Source organism: Penaeus vannamei, chromosome 26 (assembly GCF_042767895.1).
Source record: "Penaeus vannamei isolate JL-2024 chromosome 26, ASM4276789v1, whole genome shotgun sequence".
NCBI lineage: Eukaryota > Metazoa > Arthropoda > Malacostraca > Decapoda > Penaeidae > Penaeus > Penaeus vannamei.
Window position 1 is genome coordinate 2,803,830 of NC_091574.1, and position 11,187 is coordinate 2,815,016.

Below are 11,187 nucleotides of genomic sequence, written 5' to 3' on the forward strand. Positions count from 1 at the left end.
ATATGTATACACACATATATCACAAATCTAGATTAACATATATCCATAATGAGGACAAATATATTATCTTTTCACATCAACATACAAGCAAACAGTATATAAAATATGTTACTGTATAGACAATCACAGTTCTAAGTACTACATATATTTATTTAATATTTAGTAATTTAAGTACATTTAGCTAACTTCGGATTAATAAAATCTTTGAAATCGCCAAAGTTTTTTTTTTTTTGAGTCGATTTACTGTCTCCCCCACAGACAGCTGTTCAGAAAAAGCAGTTTAAATAAATGATAATATCTTTCGAAATTATTTAGTTGTTTAGTTGAAATTGTTCCATTTTTTTTTTATTTTTTTTTATATGTATAAGTTTTCGTTCTGTCAGATATTGACTATGATGATATATGAATATTTTTTAAAGATTTTTCGGTATCCTTGTGACTTTTATTACTATTATTTCATTATTTTGTTTATTTTATCGGTTTGAATTATATTATTATTATTGTTTTTTTACGCATTTTGGCGTCTTTTTACGGGTACTATTCTCGTTTTTTAATCACTTTATTGTTTTATTTTATCGTTTTTTAAATATATTTCATTGTTTTATTTTTATCCTTTTTTAAATAATCTATTGTTTTGCTTTATCATTTCTATTTTTTGTTTTATCACTTTTTATATATTTTATTGTCTTGTTTTATCATGTTTATATTTTCTTGTTTTTTTCTTATCTTAATCACTTTTTCGAATATTTCAACATTTAATATCATTCTTTGTCACATTCTGGTGTCACGTATTGTTTTTATTCTCACGTGTTTTATCATTTTTTCTCAAGAGGTCCACGTGAAGTTTACACATCTAATAATCCCTGTAATCCGCATTAATCCACCTTCGAATCCACGCTAATCCACCTTCCTTGTAATCCACATTAATCCACCTTCATCGATATCCACATAAATCCACCTTCGAATCTGCATTAATCAACATATATCCACCCTCCCTGTAATCCACATTTCTTCCAATCCGCACAAATCCACCTTCCAATCCACATTAATCCACTTTCCTTCCAATCCACATTAATCCACTTTCCTTCCAATCCACATTAATCCACTTTCCTTCCAATCCACATCAATCCACTTTCCTTCCAATCCGCCTCAATCCACGCTGTGGGCTGAGGTTCCGTCCACCCGGCGCGAGGATCCGTCCCAGCGGAGGCTCTCCTTATCCGGCCGGCGCGTCAGGAGCGGCTCGGGTCCTCCTGCCCCTTCTACAGGAGCGACGTCTCGAGGCCCTGCTGGGTGCCGGAGGGGAAGGCGTCGTAGGGGGCGTGTCTGAGGGAGGAACAGTCGGAGGAGGCGTGTCTGAGGGAGGAGCAGTCGGAGGGGGCGTGTCTGAGGGAGGAGCAGTCGGAAGGGGCGTGTCTGAGGGAGGAGCAGTCGGAGGGGGCGTGTCTGAGGGAGGAGCAGTCGGAGGGGGCGTGTCTGAGGGAGGAGCAGTCGGAGGGGGCGTGTCTGAGGGAGGAGCAGTCGGAGGGGGCGTGTCTGAGGGCGGCGGCGTCGGAGGGGCGGAGGGCGGACGCGGGGGGGAGGTAGGGGAGCGGCAGCGAGGGCGAGGGCGTGGGCGAGGGGCAGAGCCTCGAGGGGAAGGAGTCGAGGGCGAGCGGCTCGAAGGACCTGGAGGGCGACGTGCGGGCGGCGAGGGCGAGGGCGCAGGGCGGCCGCGAGGACGACGACGAGGACGAGGGCGAGTGCAGCGAGATGGCCAGGTAGGCGGGCGTCTGGGCGGGGCCGGGGAGGGACGAAGGAGCCTGGTGGGCGTGGGCGAGGAGGCCCTGGGCGTGGGGAGGCAGCCCCCCCAGCGCGACGGAGCTGGACTGCGGCGAGGCGGGCCGCGGCGACGGAGGCAGCTGCAGGTTGAGGGCGTGGCTGGTTGGGCGCCGGAAGGAGAAGCTCGACGGCAGGATGATGGTGCTCTTGGTGCTCTTCCGGCGCTCGGAGTCCGGATAACCGAGGCGGCGGAGGCGGTACTGGCGCCAGCGCTTCTGGACCACTTTGCGAACCTCCGTGTTCAGGAAGCAGTAGAGCACTGACACGAACACGCCCTGGTGGTGGGGGTGGGGGAAGGGGGGTGGAGGAGGGAAGGGAAGGGGAGGGAAGGGAGGAGAGGGAAGGAGGATGGGAAGGGGGGAAGGGGAGGGGGCGGAGAGGGAGGATGGGGTGTGGAGGGGAGGGAGGAGAGAGAGGGGAGGAAGGGAGAGAAAGGAGGGAGGGTGAGAAGAGAGGGGAGGAAGAGAGAGAATGGAGGGGGGGGGGGGGTGAGAAGAGAGGGAGGAGCGGGGGGAGGGAAGGAGGGAAGGGGGGAAGAGAGAGAGGGGAGGAAGGGAGAGAAAGGAGAGGGAGGAGGGAAGGAGGGAAGGGGAGAAGAGAGAGAGGGGAGGAAGGGAGAGAAAGGAGAGGAAGGAGGGAAGGAGGGAAGGGGGGAAGAGAGAGAGGAGAGGAAGGGAGAGAAAGGAGAGAGGGGAGGAAGGGAGAGAAAGGAGAGGGGGGGAGGGAGGGAGGGAAGGGGAGAAGAGAGAGAGGGGAGGAAGGGAGAGAAAGGAGAGGAAGGAGGGAAGGAGGGAAGGGGGGAAGAGAGAGAGGAGAGGAAGGGAGAGAAAGGAGAGAGGGGAGGAAGGGAGAGAAAGGAGAGGGGGGGGAGGGAGGGAGGGAAGGAGGAAGGGAGGTGTGAAGAAAGAGAGGGGGGGAAGAGGTGCGGAGGGGTAGGGAGTGGTGGAGAGGGATTGGGTGGGAGAGAGGGGGAGGGGGGGAGGGTGAGGAGAGGGGGGAGGGTGCGGAGAGGGAGGGGAAAAGTGAGAAAGGAGGGGGTGGGAGGGGGAGGAAGGGAAGGGAGAAGGAGATGGGTTGCGGAGGGTACATGAGAAGGGGGAGGGAAGGGAGGGGGAGGGAAAGAGGGAAGAGAGAGGGGGGATGGGGAGCGGAGGGGGAGGGGAGGGAAAGAAAAGAAGGAAAGTTAAGGGGAAGAAAGTGCAAGGAATGTAGAAGGGAGGGAGAGGCAGAGAAGGAAAAGAGAGAGAGAGAGAGAGGGGGAGGAGGGATGGGGAGCGGAAGGGGGGGGGGGGCGGGAAGAACCGAAAATGGGCGTAATAGAAACAAATGGGCGGCAACAGTCAGAAACAGACGGAGAGAATCGGGAAAGAATCGGGAATGGACAGGAATGGGCGGGGGGAGGGGGTAGGGGGGAGGGGGGATGGGGGGGAGGAGACAAGAAAAAAAAATTACATAACCGCCTCACGTAAGCCCTTAAGCAAGGTCTTAATCGAACGCCGATCCTGAGACCAATATATCCTTCACTTATCCTTAAAAAAAAAAAAAAAAAAAAAAAAAAAAAAAAAATAATAATAAATAAAATAAATAAAAAGATAAATAGAAAATCCTACTCGTGGACACAATATATATCACAGAAACAAACAATAAATAGAGAAAAGAAAGAGAGAAAAGAAAAAAAAAAGAAAATCCTACTCGTGGACATAATATATATCACAGAAACACAAGCAATAAATAGAGAGAAAAGAAAAAAAAAATGAAAATCCTACTCGTGGACATAATATATATCACAGAAAGACAAACAATAAATAGAGAAAAGAAAGAAAAAAAGTCCTACTCGTGGACACAATATATATCACAGAAACACCAACAATAAATAGAGAAAAGGAAAAAAAAAAAAGAAAATCCTACTCGTGGACATAATATATATCACAGAAACACAAACAATAAATAGAGAAAAGAAAGAAAGAAAGAAAAAAATGAAAATCCTACTCGTGGACATAATATATATCACAGAAACACAAACAAAAAATAGAGAAAAGGAAAAAAAAATGAAAATCCTACTCGTGGACATAATATACATCACAGAAACACAAACAATAAATAGAGAAAAGAAAAAAAAAAATCCTACTCGTGGACATAATATATATCACAGAAACACAAACAATAAATAGAGAAAAGAAAAAAAAAGAAAATTCTACTCGTGGACATAATATATATCACAGAAACACAAACAATAAATAGAGAAAAGAAAAAAAAATCCTACTCGTAGACATAATATATATCACTAAAACACAAACAATAAATAGAGAAAAGGAAAAAAAAAAAAGAAAATCCTACTCGTGGACATGATATATATCACTAAAACACAAACAATAAATAGAGAAAAGAAATAAAAAAAATGAAAATCCTACTCGCGGTCATAATATATATCACTAAAACACAAACAATAGATAGAGAAAAGAAAAAAAAATCCTACTCGTGGACATAATATATATCACTAAAACACAAACAATAAATAGAGAGAGAGAAAAAAAAAAAAAAAAATCCTACTCGTGGACACAATATATATCACTAAAACACAAACAATAAATAGAAAAAAGGAAAAAAAACAATGAAAATCCTACTCGTGGACATAATATATATCACTAAAACACAAACAATAAATAGAGAAAAAAAGAAAAAAAAAATCCTACTCGTGGACATAGTATACATCACAGAAAGACAAACAATAAATAGAGAAAAGAAAAAAAAAAATCTACTCGTGGACATAATATATATCACTAAAACACAAACAATAAATAGAGAAAAGAAAGAAAAAAAGTCCTACTCGTGGACATAATATATATCACAGAAAGACAAACAATAAATAGAGAAAAGAAAGAAAAAAAGTCCTACTCGTGGACATAATATATATCACAGAAAGACAAACAATAAATAGAGAAAAGAAAGAAAAAAAGTCCTACTCGTGGACATAATATATATCACTAAAACACCAACAATAAATAGAGAAAAGAAAGAAAGAAAGAAAAAAAAAAAAATGAAAATCCTACTCGTGGACATAATATATATCACAGAAACACAAACAATAAATAGAGAAAAGGAAAAAAAAAAAAATCCTACTCGTGGACATAATATATATCACTAAAACACAAACAATAAATAGAGAAAAGGAAAAAAAAAAATCCTACTCGTGGACATAATATATATAACTAAAACACCAACAATAAATAGAGAAAAGGAAAAAAAATGAAAATCCTACTCGTGGACATAATATATATCACTAAAACACAAACAATAAATAGAGAAAAGGAAAAAAAAAAAAATAGAAAATCCTACTCGTGGACATAATATATATCACTAAAACACAAACAATAAATAGAGAAAAGGAAAAAAAAAAAAAATGAAAATCCTACTCGTGGACATAATATATATCACTAAAACACAAACAATAAATAGAGAAAAGGAAAAAAAATGAAAATCCTACTCGTGGACATAATATATATCACTAAAACACAAACAATAAATAGAGAGAGAGAGAAAAAAAAAATGAAAATCCTACTCGTGGACATAATATATATCACAGAAAGACAAACAATAAATAGAGAAAAGAAAGAAAAAAAGTCCTACTCGTGGACATAATATATATCACTAAAACACCAACAATAAATAGAGAAAAGAAAGAAAGAAAGAAAAAAAAAAAAAAATGAAAATCCTACTCGTGGACATAATATATATCACAGAAACACAAACAATAAATAGAGAAAAGGAAAAAAAAAAATCCTACTCGTGGACATAATATATATCACTAAAACACAAACAATAAATAGAGAAAAGGAAAAAAAAAAAATGAAAATCCTACTCGTGGACATAATATATATAACTAAAACAAACAATAAATAGAGAAAAGGAAAAAAAAGAAAAAAAGAAAAGAAAATCCTACTCGTGGACATAATATATATCACAGAAACACAAACAATAAATAGAGAAAAGAAAAAAAAAAAAATGAAAATCCTACTCGTGGACATACTATATATCACTAAAACACCAACAATAAATAGAGAAAAGAAAAAAAAAAAAAAAAAAAATTAAAATCCTACTCGTGGACATAATATATATCACTAAAACACAAACAATAAATAGAGAAAAGGAAAAAAAAAAAAAATGAAAATCCTACTCGTGGACATAATATATATCACAGAAACACAAACAATAAATAGAAAAAAGGAAAGAAAAAAATGAAAATCCTACTCGTGGACACAATATATATCACACAAAACACAAACAATAAATAGAGAAAAGGAAAAAAAAAAAAAAAATTAAAATCCTACTCGTGGACATAGTATACATCACTAAAACACAAACAATAAATAGAGAAAAGGAAAAAAAAAAAAAAAGAAAAGAAAATCCTACTCGTGGACACAATATATATCACTAAAACACAAACAATAAATAGAGAAAAGAAAGAAAGAAAGAAAAAAATGAAAATCCTACTCGTGGACATAATATATATCACTAAAACACCAACAATAAATAGAGAAAAAAAAAAAATCCTACTCGTGGACATAATATATATCACTAAAACACAAACAATAAATAGAGAGAGAGAGAGAAAAAAATAGTCATGAGATAAATTCCTTACGGTTATAGAAATAACGAAAATAAATAGAAAGAATTATGAAGAGAAGTAGAGTTATTTTTGGAATACATATGACAAAATTGAATAAATACATGAATAGTTAGAAAAATCAAGAAGTTAAATAAAAATCTAAATACAGGAATAAAGAGAAAAGAAGAAAAAAAAAAGTGAATTAAAAATCGCAATAAACAATTATTTGTAGACATACGTACCACTTAAACACAAACAGACGTTCGAAAAAGATAAAAGGGAGATATAAAGAAGATTAAAAAACAAATAACAAATAAACAAAACCGAAATTACAGTGAAAGGAATGACTGATAGACAAGAGACACAACTAAAACATACACACACGCACACACGCACACACACGCACACACACACACACTCAGAAGCGCACACAGTCACACACACACACACACACACACACACACACGCATACACATACACACAGACACACACACACACACATACATACACACACACATACACACACACAATAAAAACAGTGAAAAGAACCACTTGTAGACACAGACACAGAAGCGCACACAGTCACACACAGACACATACAGACACAAAATGAAATCCCGAAATCTCAATAATAATCTCAATAATAGTAATTATAAAAAAAAAACACTTACACACATACCACTAAAACACAGACACACACACAAAATAAAATAAACCAACACACACACACACAAAACAATAAAACAAACACGCATACACAAAAACAACAACACACACACTCAAAAAACAACAACAACAAACAAACACACAAAAACAAGAAATTAACAAACCTGAACCCACAGTCAACACCCTCCCCTACTCCCCGCCCACTCAATAAAAAAACAAACACACACACACACAATAAAAAACAACAACAAACAAACACACAGAAACAAAAAAATCACTAAACCTAAACCCACAATCAACATCCCACGTCCCCCCACCCCCTTCCCCCAACCCCACCCCCTCCACCCACCTTCCCCCTCCCCATTCCTTCCCCTCACCCACCCTAATCCCTCCCCCCACCCTAATCCCCCCTTCTCCCCAACCCCCTTCCCCCTTCCCCCCCACCCCTCCCCCCTCCAAACCATCCACCTGCGACGACTGCAGCAGCGCGTTGGTCACCATGTAGGCCCACAGAAACAAAAAATTAACAAACCTGAACCCACATGCAACATCCCATGTCCCCGCCCTCCCCCTACCCCCAACCCCACCCACCCCTTCCCCTCCCTTCCCCCCTACCCCAACCCCCCCACCCTCCCCCCAATCCCCCTTCCCCCCATCCCCCATCACCCCTTCTCCCCCCTCCCACCCCTTCCCCTTCCTTCCCCCTATCCCACCATAATCTCACCCCCTTCCCCCCTCCAACCTAATCCCCGTCCCCCTTCCCCCTCCCCCCCTCCAAAGAGCACCCACCTGCGACGACTGCAACAACGCGTTGGTCACCATGTAGGCCCCCTTACCCCACACCTCCCTCTTCCCCCCGTCCCACCCTAATCCCCCTCCCCTCCCCCCCACCCCCCACCTCCAAAACCACCCACCTGCGACGACTGCAGCAGCGCGTTGGTCACCATGTAGGCCCCCTACCCCACACCTCCCTCTTCCCCCCGTCCCACCCTAATCCCCCTCCCCTCTCCTCCCTCCCCCCCTCCAAAACCACCCACCTGCGACGACTGCAACAACGCGTTGGTCACCATGTAGGCCCCCTCGCCCTTGTCCCCCTTCCCCCCGTCCCCCAACCTCCCCTCCCCTCCCTTCCCCCATCACCCCTTCCCACCCACCCAACCCCTCTCCCTCCCCCTCCCAAAAACCACCCACCTGCGACGACTGCAACAACGCGTTGGTCACCATGTAGGCGCCCTCGCCCTTGTCCCCCTTCCCCCTTCCCCTCTCCCCTTCTCCCCCCTCCCCCTCCCTCTCCCCCCTCCAAGAGCACCCACCTGCGACGACTGCAGCAGCGCGTTGGTCACCATGTAGGCGCCCTCGCCCTTGTCCCCCTTCCTCCCGTCCCACCCTAATCCCCCTCCCCTCCTCCCTCCTCCCCCTTCCCCCTTCTCCCCCTCCAAGAGCACCCACCTGCGACGACTGCAGCAGCGCGTTGGTCACCATGTAGGCGCCCTCGCCCTTGTCCCCCTTCCCCCGTCCCACCCTAACTCCCCCTCCCCCCACCCCTCCCCTCCTCCCCACCCCCACCCTCCCCCTCTCCCCCCCCTCCAAAACCACTCACCTGCGACGACTGCAACAACGCGTTGGTCACCATGTAGGCCCCTTCGCCCTTGTCCCCCGGGTTGACGGCGAACAAGAGGTTGGTGGTGCCCAGGAGGGGGAACAGCACCACCGTGGCCTTGATCGCTTTCCTGTGGAGGGGAAGAGGAGAGGGGAGAGGGAGGAGGGCGAAGGGGGGCGAAGGAGGGGTAGGGGGTGGGGGAGGGAGGGTGGGGTGGGTGGAGGGTGGATGGGGGAGGGGAGGGAGGGAGGTGGGGAGGGAGGGGTGGAGGGAGGGAGGGGGTGGGGGTAGGGGGTAGGGGGTAGGGGTGGGGGTAGGGGTGAGGGCGAAGGAGGGAGGAGGGAGGGGGGGAGGGAGGGGTGGGGGTGGGTGGAGGGTGGATGGGGATGGGGGATGGGGGTAGGGGGTGTGCGAAGGAGGGAGGGGTGGGGGGAGGAGGGAGGGGTAGGGGATGGAGGGTGGATGGGGGTGAGGGCGAAGGAGGAAGGGGTGGGGGTAGGGGAAGGGGGAGAGAAGGGAGGGAGAGGGGGAGGAGGAGGGAGGGGTGGGGGTAGGGGGTGGGCGAAGAAGGGTGAGGGCGAAGGAGGGAGGGCGAAGGAGGGAGGGGTGGGGGTGGGGGGTGGAGGGTGGATGGGGGTTGGGTGGGGGGTAGGGGGTGAGGAGGGTTAATGAGATCTAGTTTTATGGAATAAGATTTTTTTTTTATCCAAAATGTCTCTGGTTTGTATATGTAGAATTTTATATATGGATATATATATATATATATATATATATATATATATATATATATATATATATATATATATATATATATATATGTGTGTGTGTGTGTGTGTGTGTGTGTGTGTGTGTGTGTGTGTGTGTGTGTGTGTGTGTGTGTGTGTGTGTGTGTGTTGTGTATGTGTGTGTTTGTGTGCGTGTATTTGTTTGTTTGCGTGTGTGTGTGTGTTTGTGTGTGTATTACAATTTTCATGAGATAAAAACTTTTGTAAAGTGAATATATTTTCTGTTACTCGGCTTAACTACATGAGATAAAATATATTTTTTCAATACTTTTGTTATCGTTATTACTATTTTTACCATCATTATCATAAACATCATTATCATTAACATTTCTTATCTATTTTCGCCTTTTAATTCTGTTATCATTATCATCATTTATTTATCATTTATTATCTATCATGTTATCATCTATTATCTATTACCTGTTATTTGTGATAATCTATCATTCATATATATCATTTATCATTATTTATCATCATTCCTTCACTTTTTACCATTCGTTATTATCATTCATTCACCATTCCTTATCATTATCATCATTCATTCTCTATTCATCACCCATTATCATCATCTATTGACTATCTATCATCCTTTATCATCATTCATTCATTATTTACCATCCAGTATTATGACTAACTCACTATTTATCATCATTATCATTATTCATTCACTATTCATCATCATTATGATAATTTATTCACCCTTTATTACCCATTATCATCATTCATTCACTATTTGCCATCCTTTATCATCATTTATTCACTATCTACTATCCATTATCTTCATTCATTCACTGATTATCATCATTATCATCCATTCACTATTTATCACCCATTATCATAATTCATTCACTTCACCCGTTATCTTCATTCATTCACTATTTTTTACCCATCATCATTCATTTACTATTCATTATCCATTATTTTCATTCATTAACTATTCATCACCATCATCATAATTCATTCACTATTTTTCATCCATTATCTTCACCCATTCACTATTTATCACCCACTATCATTCATTCACTATTTACCATCCATTATTTTCATCCATTCACTATTTACCATTATTATCATAATTTATTCATTATCCTCATTCAATCACTATTTTTTCATCATTATCATCATTTATTCACTATTTACCATCCATTATCATCATTTATTCACTATTTACCATCCATTATTTTCATTTATTCACTGTTTATCATCCATTATCTTCACCCATTCACTATTCATCATCATTATCATAATTTATTCACTATTCATCATCATTATCATACTTTATTCACTATTCATCATCATTATCATAATTTATTCACTAGTTTTCATCCATTATCATCGTCCATTCACCATTTATCGCCCAACATCATTCATTCACTATTTACCATCCATTATTTTCATTTATTCACTATTTACCAGCATTATGATAATTTATTCACTATTCATCGTCCTTTATCATCATTCATTCACTATTTACCATCCAATATCTTCATTCATTCACTATTTATCACCATTATCATAATTTATTCATTATCTATCATCATTATCTTCACTCATTCACTAGTTACCATCCATTATCTTCATTCATTCACTATTTATCACCGTTATCATAATTTATTCACTATTCATCATCATTCATTCACTATCTATCACCCTTTATCTTCATTTATTCACTATTCATCATCATTATCATCATTTATTCAATATTTATC

At 41.8% G+C, this 11,187-nt stretch overlaps 1 protein-coding gene across 1 annotated transcript in view; it reads right to left on the reverse strand.

The window, feature by feature from the left end:
* Nucleotides 1-680: 680 nt before the first annotated feature.
* The window catches only part of LOC113804696 (corticotropin-releasing factor receptor 1-like), a gene marked incomplete in the record, with an annotated part of 264,503 nt that continues 253,996 nt past the window's right edge, over nucleotides 681-11,187 (reverse strand). The window contains 2 exon segments of the mRNA XM_070139638.1: nucleotides 681-2,096; nucleotides 8,694-8,823. Coding sequence (XP_069995739.1) covers nucleotides 1,263-2,096; nucleotides 8,694-8,823 — 964 coding nt within the window.